Raw genomic sequence first — 12,150 nt, forward strand, 5'->3', positions numbered from 1 at the left:
TGTCTGAAGATTCGTACACGCCTAGTGATTTCAATATCAAACCAAAAAAAAGAACGAAAAAACGGTAAGAGACTTAAAAGCCAAGGACCCGTCCCTTGTGTAAAGCTCCCTTAAGGTTAAAAAATTATAAAACAATCTATTACCACTTTCAATTTTCAACATAAAAAAATTTTTTTCCTATCTTTCCACATTATTTTTTTGGGTTAAGAAGAAATGGCAAAATTTTATTGAAAAATTATACTGCGCGAAATACCAAAATTTTGCTGCGCCACCGATCTGGCACACATTTCGGATGTTGATAAATTACAAAATTAATTTTATGTTCATTATACAAATTATTTCACTCACCCCATTCAATAACTAACAGATATAGCTTCGTCTTATTCAAATTTGTAGACGATGTCTTTTTATTCAGCAAACCTAGTTTCAGCTCAAACGACAACACTTCAACCCATTCAGGACCGATTAGTCGAGCTTAGTTTATTTTACCAACCACAAAATGATAATAATATTTATCATATAACTTGTAGGAAATTTTTACAAGATCAACTTCAAGGTACAGGAAATTCTATCTTCTTGGATGATAATTATGATTACGAGTTCTTTTTAGAAAGTTTGGATGGCTCCACGACGATGTTTCATGTTACGTGTAAATTATTACCAAATACTTTAATTTTAAATATGTTGAATAGGGAATTTTATGGATTTGATTTTGATGTAGCTGAATTGAGACGTAGAAATTCATTAACTTTGCATCAAAAGTTAAACCTCGAACGTAACTTGAAACAAACTCTTCCTTTGTACTTTTCAACATCCAATCCCTGATAGTGGATCGATACTGATACCAATACTATAGTAGCGCAAGCATATTAATGCAATAATGGCAATTTCATAGAATTTAAATTATTTACCGTATATTTGCGGGCCATAGTACCCCCCCATGTATAGTATCCCCTTTTTTACGTGAAAAAGTTACCTTTTCTATCGATTTTATCATTTAGAGAATCAAATCTTGCCCAGAAATTATATTCTGATTATTATACAATCTTTCGAAATAAGTACAAGGTCAACCCCAAAATTTGTATCATACCCGGGGTACTATGGCCCGCAATATACGGTAGTATGTTTTACTTAATTACATTTAAATAAAGAATTATTTTTATAATTTATGAATTTGTTTATTTTCAATGACACATAATTATAATTATTAAATATAATTATCCATTTATCTTTGTTTTTGTTTTATACTAATATTTTATTATAAGATAGTTTGTTCAATCTTTTTTTTTATGTTCAGTTTTACCATAATGGTGTAGTTAGCCGAAAAACGGAGCCAAATTCCTGATTGCGGACCCGGTTTACAGCAAAATTCGAAATATAGTGGACACTTGAAAATTTTGATTGTCGGGATTGTCGGATCGTCGGGTATGGGTTACTAGGTAGTAGATAGCACGTGACATATATATATGATGGCGTAGTTAAAGTATAATAATAAAGTATAATTGTATATAATAATGTAATTATGTTATATTAAAATTAATTAAAGTATACCCTTGTTATTTTCTTTTGATTTTTTGTATGTGCCAAAATCAATGCTAAATAAACATTTTCGTTTATTAATAGTTGAAAGGATTTTGAAAGGCTTAACATATAGAAGTATACATTTTTGACAAATACTTACATCATTTTAAGTTGGTAAAAGTTCAATTTCCTTCGAAATATTAGCAAAACCCCAGTCAACAAATTCCGAGTCCAACACAACTTTATGGTTTGTGGCACCTTTTCTACTGCATAATTACGTTCAGCTTTTTTCCTCTTCTCTTGCTTGGCAAGTGCATTTTTGACCATATGTATTTTGACAATCTAAACAGATAAGACAAATTGGACAGGCATTCAAACGAAATTCCAAAGAAAATGTCATTATTAAAATGTTCAATAAAAATCAAATAAAGTAATATTGTTTAAAAAGTTTAATTATTAATTTATGTTATATTGATATGTTTACGTATTATATAGTATATACAATTATACTTTATTATACTACGCCATCATATATAGTATATCACGTGTTATCTATCTTTTGACTAGCCAGTACCGGATCACGTTGCTAATTATTAATTGTGGGCGCAGTAATACATTTAGGACTTTCGCAGCGTAACCTGAAAAAAATGTCACGAAAAATCACGTGCCTTCTTTTGTCACAACCGTCACACCCCACTGCGTTTCCATTTTCTATAAGTATCTAGTTTTTTTCGAGTAGGTAAAAACATATTCGTCACACATTATTCGTCACAAGTGCGCCACACTTAATTTCAGTCAAGTTGCGTAATGCCGGCCATTTCGTGACATTTTTTTCAGGTTACGCTAGGGAAGTCTACATTTAGTTTAGGTGTATATAAAAAATTCCGCAATAGTAAATTTATTAATCACACGTGTCAGTCGTGTCACGTCTCTCTGTGAGTCTGTGTTTCCATTTTCTATAAGTATCTGAAGGACAGTTTTTTTCAGTTAGTCAAAATCCTATTTGTCGTCACTGTTTATTCACGTGTTACTGCATAGTGCCGGCCCTGTGCGGAATTTTTTGAGCAGATTTTCGGGTGTCATAGGGGCAGTTTTACTCCCGGATCGTGAGTAGGGATGCTAATCGTTACATTACGTTACGTTACGTTACGTAACTTACACTGTAAGTTACATGGACTGAATGTAACATTACATATGTATTGATGTGTTTACCAGAATTAAGATAATTCAGCCAGTATTACCTTAATCTTGGCCAAGTTTATAATTTATAACGAACATTAACAAATAAAAAAGTAGCTTATTATCATGTTTTACAGTTTCGGATTCAACTTTTTTTATGATCTTATCATACAAGTTTTAACATATTCCTGCAATCTTGTCGCATTTTTGTTCATTCAGAATTACAGTATTTATATTTATATCATTTTTTTATTGGGATTTATTGTTTCTTCAGATTTTGATTAAAAAAAAAATTTTATGTTACAATAACATAATGTAACGTAACTTATAGAAAATTACCGTAACGTAACAATAAATTTTATAAATTGCAGTAATTTTACATCCCTAATCGTGAGCAATAAACTGAGCCATATGTAATGTTTAGTGTTACATAGTTATTTGGGTATTAGTTTATTTTATTTTATATTCAGGTGATCAGAAATCACATGAAAGGAAAGTACAAATAAGGGAACAGGATTGAAGATCAATTTAGAAGTGGGATTTAATTGATATAGGAAATTAAGAAAAAGGTCAAAGGCTAAAAATCAAGGAATTGATTTTTGTCGCGAAAGTAGAGTCAGAAACAGGATTTTTGAATATTTTTATGAAATCATTTCTTATAAATAAAAGGAATTATTTGAGATTTATGATTATAACTTAGGAATTGACATATTAGGAAATATTATTAAACCTAGTTTGTATAAATAAATTTGTGCAATTTTATAATCATTTTTGTTAAGACTGCACTGGCAACGTAGTTTACTACGGGCGTAGGTCTTACGTAGAGATGTAAAATTACTGTAATTTATAAAATTTATTGTTACGTTACGGTAATTTTCTATAAGTTACGTTACATTATGTTATTGTAACATAAAATTTTTTTTTTAATCAAAATCTGAAGAAACAATAAATTCCAATAAAAAAATGATATAAATATAAATATTGTAATTCTGAATGAACAAAAATGCGACAAGATTGCAGGAATATGTTAAAACTTGTATGATAAGATCATAAAAAAAGTTGAATCCGAAACTGTAAAACATAATAATAAGCTACTTTTTTATTTGTTAATGTTCGTTATAAATTATAAACTTGGCCAAGATTAAGGTAATACTGGATTATCTTAATTCTGGTAAACACATCAATACATATCAATGTAATGTTACATTCAGTCCATGTAACTTACAGTATAAGTTACGTAACGTAACGTAACATAATGTAACGATTAGCATCCCTAGTCTTACATCGTATCTGATTATTTTTGACAGATTAACCCGATTTTTAATTTTGGCTGGCACTATGTTTAGCTTGGGCCAGTACTATAAGTGTGGGCAGAAGAGTTAAATTTAATTCCACCCAAATTGTAATTTCAGCCAGAATTAATTTCGGATTGATGTGCGTCTGACCGAAACTAAATTTAGACTTAAGAACCCAAATTTGATCTATTATTTGTAGATTTAATTACTTAGTTAACATCGTTAACATCTAAACATATAACTTGAAACCGATATTAATAAATTTTCAAAACATAAGTTTTCCAGGTTAATCAATTCTATCAACTAGAATTTCCTTAACTTTATTTGGTGCTGATATTAGATAATCCACAAAATTACCGGTATCACACGAAGATTTACAAAAAAAAAAATCCTTTTTTTATCCTGAAGATTGAACCTTTGCTTTTGCTTTATTTATTTATTTATTTTTTTAACGACAAAAAAAAGCAAAGTTCAAAATTTGAGTTTGAAACGAATTGACATTTTAAAATTATTAAAGAATTATCAAATGATTAAATTAGTATTTGATAAATCTTCTAAAAAACTTTCTGTTAATAAACAATAAATGTAATCACATGACGATCTTATTTTCCGATGACCAAAAGGCAATTGAGATTAATCTCATTCAAGGAAAATGTCCTCATGTGAGAGCAATTCATTTTGGCTTTCCTTTAATATAGTTTTTACGGGCTGGTTTGCAATTGCTCCCTTTTACCTTATATTATGGAAGATATAAAATTAGTAACCCCTGAAGAAACTGAAGATGGAAACATTGTAAATGTAGCCTCCGCTGTATTTTTTCGTTTTCTTGTTAGTCCTCTATGTGGCCGTTTTGGCCCAAAACGTGTTATGGCTCTATTGCTTATATTAGGTCCCTATAAAAAAATTGGATACATTTTTTATAAAGTATTTATACGATTTTTTTCCTTAGAAATAATGTATCATAATAGGATACGGAAAAATGCACAATTCCGTATCACTATAAATATGGTTTGGATACGGAATTTGCATGGGATTCATATGGAATTTACATGATTTGATCACTGATTTTATCATGAAATTTATACGATTTGGTCACTGAATTTACTATTTGTATTACAGTTTACTATAATTGTATTTAAATTAAATAAAAAATAAAAAATAAACAAAATACAAATATATTATGAAAATTCCCTCCTTATTAAAACCACCTATTGCAACCAAAATTATCTATAAGTTCAGGTTCATTTGGAGTCAAATAACCTAGAAAAACAAAAAAAAAAAGAAACATAAGAACGTCTAACTTAATTGGAAACAAACCCCCCCTCATATAGTATCTGCAATTATCCAAATCACCAAAGGTTAGCATTCCTACAAAAAAAGAAAGAGAACTCCAGAATGTCTGACCTACATAAAAGAAAAGAATTATGAAGTGTCTGATGAAAAAGAAACTAAAACAACAAAATAAATCCAAAACTGACCTACAAAAAAAGAAGACTCTGAAGCAACAAAACTGTAATAACCTATAAAAGAAAAGAATCTGAACCCAACTTACAAAAAAAAAGAAAATTTGAACTGACCTAAAAAAAGAAAAAATCCTGAACCATCCTACAAAAAGGAAAGGACTCCCAAATAGTGCTCCTACCGGGTCAAGTCGGGTCGAGTTTTGAGGAAATATTTGACCCGATGTAAACGGTCGAATATCAAGCACGAAAAGATGATAAAATTCAACCACCAAATGTAATTATTAAATATTAAGAACGAACAAATTAATCGTGAATTGGCGTAGATGGATAAATAATTAGCCGAAAAGGATAAACATTTAGGAAGAGTAATGATCTACATGATGTAATATTTATTGAATGATTGACAAGGAACCAATAGGATAAATAGAGTCGATCAATTGCGGCTTAGCAATCTTTGACAATAAGAACGATAAAAAAGAATAATTATAAGCCACAAAAGATAGATTATAAGCAAAACACATAAAGCGAATTAAAAGAACATATAAAATAATGTCAGAAAGATTAAAGAACACAAAATAATGTAAAAGATAATATAAAAAGATAGTATAAAGATGGAACGTAAAAGATAATATATTAAAAAGAACATATATAAAAAGATAGCATATTAAAAGATAGCATATTAAAAGATAGCGTATTTAAAATATAGATAGTATATTAGAAAGATAGTTCAAAGATAATATGTAAAAAGAACATAAAAGATAGTATATAGATAGAATAGAAAGTAGCATAAAAATTGTATATATAGAGAGCGGAATTCAAGGTAATTCCTTAGTTCTCATCCACAGAACTCAATAAAAATATAAGTTTCATTTAATTATTTGTTAGTAAAGTTTAATATTAATTGAAGGTAATAGGTTCGCCCTAAACTTTAATTAATGTTCGCTTAATTAATTTTAATTAAATAAATGAAAATTTTAAGATGAATTAAATATATGTTTTTGAAAAGTAATAATTCGTAGCGAGAGCTATCGAAGTTTGAAATTAAAGGTAAAAGTGGATATAATTTGGGGAAAATTTAGAGAAGTTAATTTTATTTTATATCGTTCAACGTTTTATATTACTAACGCTATTTATTTTGTGAACCAAGAATGTTGTTGTTATATGTTGTTGTATGTTGTTCGTTGATTATGTTGTTTGATTATGTTGTTGATTACTTGCTTGTTCGTTTAAGTGTTCGTTCGTTCGTTTATTCATTCGTTCGACCATGAGAATGCCCGTTCGATGTGGCAACTCTGTAAATTGATGACAGAGGGAATTGGGGGATCTCACCGATCTGAATAAAAAAATATAAGACTCGGATTTATTCGGGTCTCATATTTTTGTAACCTGACCCTTGACTCGACTGAGTATAATTTAACTCATGTAACCGGGTTAGACCTGAACATTTAAGTAAAATGGGTACTAACTGAGGATTTCTTATAATAATAACAAAATTAATTTCCTTTTATTTGAAAAAAAGGTGACTTAGTGATTAACCACTAGTAGCCACCTGAAATTTGTATCATGAATGGTTATACAAAATATGTAACACTAGCTCTTATTTTTCTCCTTGACTAATTAACTAAAAATACGAATTTTGAACCTGATTTAATATACTGTAATAAAAGTCAAAGAATTAGGCGAAATAATTAGCAGATATTCAAATCAAAGATAAATTGGAATTCTAAAGCTATCAGAAAAATATTATTCTCAAAAGCCAAAGGTTAATTTTTTTATTTTTCTGCTTAAGCTATGCTTAATATTTGTTGAAACTAATTCTTGGCTTAATTTTGGCCAAAATTATAATTTTGCCAGAATTAAAAACATCTGGATCGATCCGGGTTAAACCCGGGTCAAGGAAATTTATGACCCGACCCAGTGGGTCGGGTCATGTAAGTCATGCAGGTTACGAGTCATTAAAAATCATTAGTACCGACCCGATTTAAAAGTTGAGTCGGGTCAAATTAACCCGTGTCGACTCGTATCGTTCGGAGCACTACTCCCAAACTAATCTACAAAAAAGAAAAAAGAAAACTGAATCTTCTCACAAAAAAAAATCTGCTGGTCTATAAAATAAAAAAAGGGATAAATATAAATAAAAAAAGAAAAGGGAATAAAGAATAAATCAAAAAAAATTTTTTTTTAAAAAGAGGGGTAATGAAGTTAGGAAAGTTAAAAAAAAATTTTTTTTAAAGGGAGGACGTCAAAGTTAGAATAATAAAAAATTTTTATAAAGAGGAAATAGAAATAGAAAGAAGAAATTTTTTTTAAAAAAAAAGAAGAGTGGGAATAAAAGAATAAAATCAAAAAAATTTTTTTTTTAAGGGAGTGACGAAAAAAAATTTTTTTTTAAGGGAGAGTGACGAAAAAAAAACTTTTTTAAAGTGAGATACGAAAAAAAAAATTTTTTTTTAAAAGGGGGTGATGAAGAAAGAAGAAAATTTTAGAAAAAATAACAAAAATAAGACAAGAGATAAGAGAAAGAAAAGGAAAGACAGAAAGGAAGATCGGAAGATCAAACTCATCAAAGTAAGCATAGGGAAAGTTTAAATTTGGTAATAATTATTACACAATTATTTATATGTATTTTACAATAGGATTCAATTAAATTATAATCGACCATATAATAAGCCACAAATACTACTAAAAGACACATAACGAAACTTTACAAATATGTTCTCTAAATCTATTTCCTTCTCTAGAACTAATAACATCCAATGACATCCAATGTTTCAGAGAGTTTTATATGAAGTATTTTCTATAATTATGGCAATAGGACTGAAATTGAAGTTATTCTTAGTAAATTTCAAACTGAACTTACAAAATGTTATTCTAAACAGAATATTCGTTTTAAAACATTATAAGAGTAAGTAATTTATTTAATTTGTCTTTTATACATGAAAAAAAATAACACATTACAATAGTTAATACATTTTAACTAAATCACAGACAATATCACCAGGTATTAACATGAATAAGTGCAATTAAAAGTTCTGCATGCACTTCCTGGCTTCCATTTGCTTCCACTTCTTCCACTGTCTCATTTTCTTCTGTTGGAGTTTTGTCTTGTTCATCAGAAGTAAGAACATTTGGTCCCTTTTCTAATCGATCTAAGAAAGAGTTCACGTTGCTATAAATTCCGCGTTTGTAGTATTCCTCACAATGACGACAACCATATTCCATCATTTGATAACACTCAAAATGATAACCATGCCCACAAATTAATACTTCGCCATCATCAAGTTTTTTACGGCAATGATCACAAGAATCTGGCAATGGAGGCATATTTGTACTGTATTCTGTTGGAAGACATTTCGTATCAACAGTCTCTCCCAAGGTAGCTAATTGACATTGTATCTTTTTCTTTGATTTACATAATTTACTTTTCCCACAATTCTTATAAATTCTCTGAAAATAGTCTAATAAAAACAATGATGTTTTTTCTGCCAGAATGTTTAACAATGATGGCTTGTAAGGATACGCCTTTGTTTTTTGAAAAGTATCTTTAAGTTTACAATGGTTTCGTTCATCTAATGCATTCACATGAAGATCAAATGATGTTACAAAGTGTATATTACATAAAACAACAAATAGAAATAGAAAATAGTTGGCAAAACAAGATACCAATCACGTAAGCTTGTTTTATTATATTGTCAACATTGCTATTCACAGGTGTTTGAGATCTTATTTTACTATGCATATTCTCAACATAATAATCATCAAAGTTTACTAAAAATAATTTTACAGCTTCAGCAAATGGATGGTTCGTATCTTGCCAATAAAAAATATCTGATAAGAAGGCTAATGGTGCTTTATTATAATTATGCCGTTTCCATCTAAGTGCAAATGTCCAAATTTGAAAAATTGTTTCTATATATTCATTGAATGAACCAGATCGAAAAAGAATAGAATACACATCCAAAGTTGCAGGAATTATATTATCCAAAAAGTCAATAACCATACGGTATTCTATGTCTTTACAGGTACTTCCAAATTTTGTTAAAATAGTATCTCTAATTTTACACCATCCATTATATGCTAAGTCAAGAAGCAAATTAATTCTCCAAGGTTTGGGTTTCTTTGCTAATACTTTTCTTTTACCAAATACAAAATGGAATAGTTTTTGAAAGAAGGTATAATATACAATTAATACATGTTCTCTGCTATTTAGAGATACGTGAAGAGGGCCTAAAATTGGAATAAACGAGTTAATCCCAGCTGGTATTGAATATTGTGAATCCACCTATGCAAATTTGTTATTGCTTTACGAACAAATAACTGTCCAGGCCAATCTGCTACTAATGGTGCGATATGATTTTGTAAGTATCCAGTATCTTTATCAATATCCAAGATCATTTGTAATGCTGTTATATAATCGTTCAGAGAATGCAAATTCTTTTCTTGAAACCCAATTAATTGTACTCCTTTCATTGAACGTTCTTCTTTTCTTTCAGCAATGGCATCATCATAACAATGCACTGTGAGTAGTTCAATTTGATCAAAAGTGTCAGTAGCTAATTGTCCATTGGTAAGCCATTGCTTTTTACGATTAGTGTATGCAATATCAAATATTCCATGATATTTGCGAATTAATCGAAAACAAATATTGCTGGCATCAATATTTACTGGATTATGAACTGACACGTTGTTAAAAATAATAGGTATTGGTGCACAACCTGAAACCTGCTTACAGATATAAGTGGCCATATGTTTGGCAGTAGATAAAGTTACGGTATCTGGTCTTCTTTTCTCATGTATGTCATGGTAATCATCTAGATTATAAACGTACAAATGGTCACTCTGATTGTAATTAAATTTTGGTTAATAGTAGTTCTTCAAATGAAAAAAAAATATTTTTTTACTTACATGTTCAAAGAGAAATTTTCTGATATTTAACGGATGTTCATTGGCAATTTTACGTTTAAAATTATTAACTGTTATATAACAAGCAGAAAATCCAATACTATTCATTGTATCAATTGCAGCACGTGTTGCACCCGATGCTGACAAATATAATCCAACTTCCAACTTGAAATCGTTAACAAACTTATTTCGCATTCCAGCCATGATATAACATAGACTTACAATTGTTTTTCTTGCTTCAACTTTATTATATGCAGATCTGTTATCAGGAACCAATGCCTTTACTAATTTATCAAAAAGACCTTGTAAACGTGGATCTGCTTTTTCTATCATTTGTTTAAAATGGGTAGGATTAAGCTCTAAATTACTACGCCGCTCATATAGAACCTTTGTAAGCATAGTAACCTGCTCGGCAAATGAATAGCTTTTTGATTCTGTATGTAACAAATAAAAAATTAGTTATAAAAAAAAAAAATTTAATTTTCAATCATTTTAATATTTACGATTTGAATTTTCTTTATCTGGTTCTAAAAAAAAAGGGAACTTCTGACTTTTGAGTATGGTAAGGTTCAACAATACTCATATAATGACTATGACACAATTGTTGTCTGATTCTTAGGTACGTATGTGCTTCATATGTTCCTTTTTTTTGGGCTTTCTCATATGCTAATGAAGTGAATTGACGAAAACGGGTTACTTGATTATTACAATTTCGTACTGAACATGGGCCATGATTTTTTTGGACCATATTGAATAGTTAAAACCCCTACAGATAGGCTGAAAATGGCTCATAGAATGATCTGTAATACGCGTAGTATTATCACGTGTTATTTTATTTAGCCAATCATAATAACGTGACCACGTTGATCATAACCAATAAAAACAAACTTTCCCTATGCTATCAAAGTAAGGGTTTATATAAAAACAAAAAACGTATCATAACAATAAACAATCACGTGATCTTGTGTTATGATATGGGATTTTTGTAAAATTATCTTCTAAAAATATTAAGTTTAAAAATTCCGTATACATTCCGCATGATTAATTTTTTCCGTATACATTAGTTTTTTTAAAAAATGTTCAAAAATGAATTGCTTATTAAATATACGGAATTTGTATACGGAATCTATAGAAACTTACATAAAATGTATACAAAACGTATCCTTTCCGTGTACATATTTCTTATAGGGGGTTCTATACCTGTAGGTCTTAGTGATTAGTACTTACTTCTGTTGGTTTAATTGTTGTACGTTTCTTTATCATTATTCTCGGTGCTACTTTTGTTCCTTGTCAATAATTCTGGACAACTCAAATGTTTGGTAAAAATATTGTTGGAAGTGCTAATAAAGATGTTAGCCGTAACTGTAATATTAAGACACAGTGTCGTATGTAATAGGTTGCAACCTATCTACATTAAAAAGCAAAAGTTGTAATACTGTAATTAGGTCGTAATACTGTAATTAGGTCTTAATGCCGTAACTAATCCATAATGCCGTAATTCCGAAATTACGTATGTAATTTCGGCCAGAATTATGCACTTAATTTTAGCAGAAATTAACAAATATCCTAAAAAGGAAAGTGTTGTTACACAAAATTCCAGTGTCGTTCCCACTAAAATCAATTTTTGTGGAACGGCTATCGCCAAAAAAGGAAGAAAGATCTGCATTCCCGTTTTGGCTGAATTATGATTTTCGGCTGAAATTACATGTTTAAGTGAAATTACGTTAATTTCGGCCGGAATTATATTTCGGATTTCGGATTTTGGATTTTAGGAAATATGTGACCGTGTA

General features: G+C 29.5%; 2 protein-coding genes across 2 annotated transcripts; one reads left to right on the forward strand and one right to left on the reverse strand.

The window, feature by feature from the left end:
• Positions 1–399: 399 nt before the first annotated feature.
• Positions 400–825, forward strand: OCT59_009058 (uncharacterized protein; the record flags this gene model as incomplete). The annotated part of the gene is made up of 1 exon (XM_025310888.2): positions 400–825. The coding sequence occupies one exon, from the start codon at positions 400–402 to the stop codon at positions 823–825; it is 426 nt and encodes a 141-aa protein (XP_025177457.2).
• Positions 826–8,452: 7,627 nt separating this feature from the next.
• OCT59_009059 (uncharacterized protein) lies at positions 8,453–9,458 on the reverse strand (the record flags this gene model as incomplete). Its single annotated transcript, XM_025330406.2, has 2 exons — positions 8,453–9,027; positions 9,122–9,458. The coding sequence occupies 2 exons, from the start codon at positions 9,456–9,458 to the stop codon at positions 8,453–8,455; spliced, it is 912 nt and encodes a 303-aa protein (XP_025177456.2).
• Positions 9,459–12,150: the final 2,692 nt, after the last annotated feature.

The sequence above is a fragment of the Rhizophagus irregularis genome, chromosome 17, assembly GCF_026210795.1.
Source record: "Rhizophagus irregularis chromosome 17, complete sequence".
NCBI lineage: Eukaryota > Fungi > Glomeromycota > Glomeromycetes > Glomerales > Glomeraceae > Rhizophagus > Rhizophagus irregularis.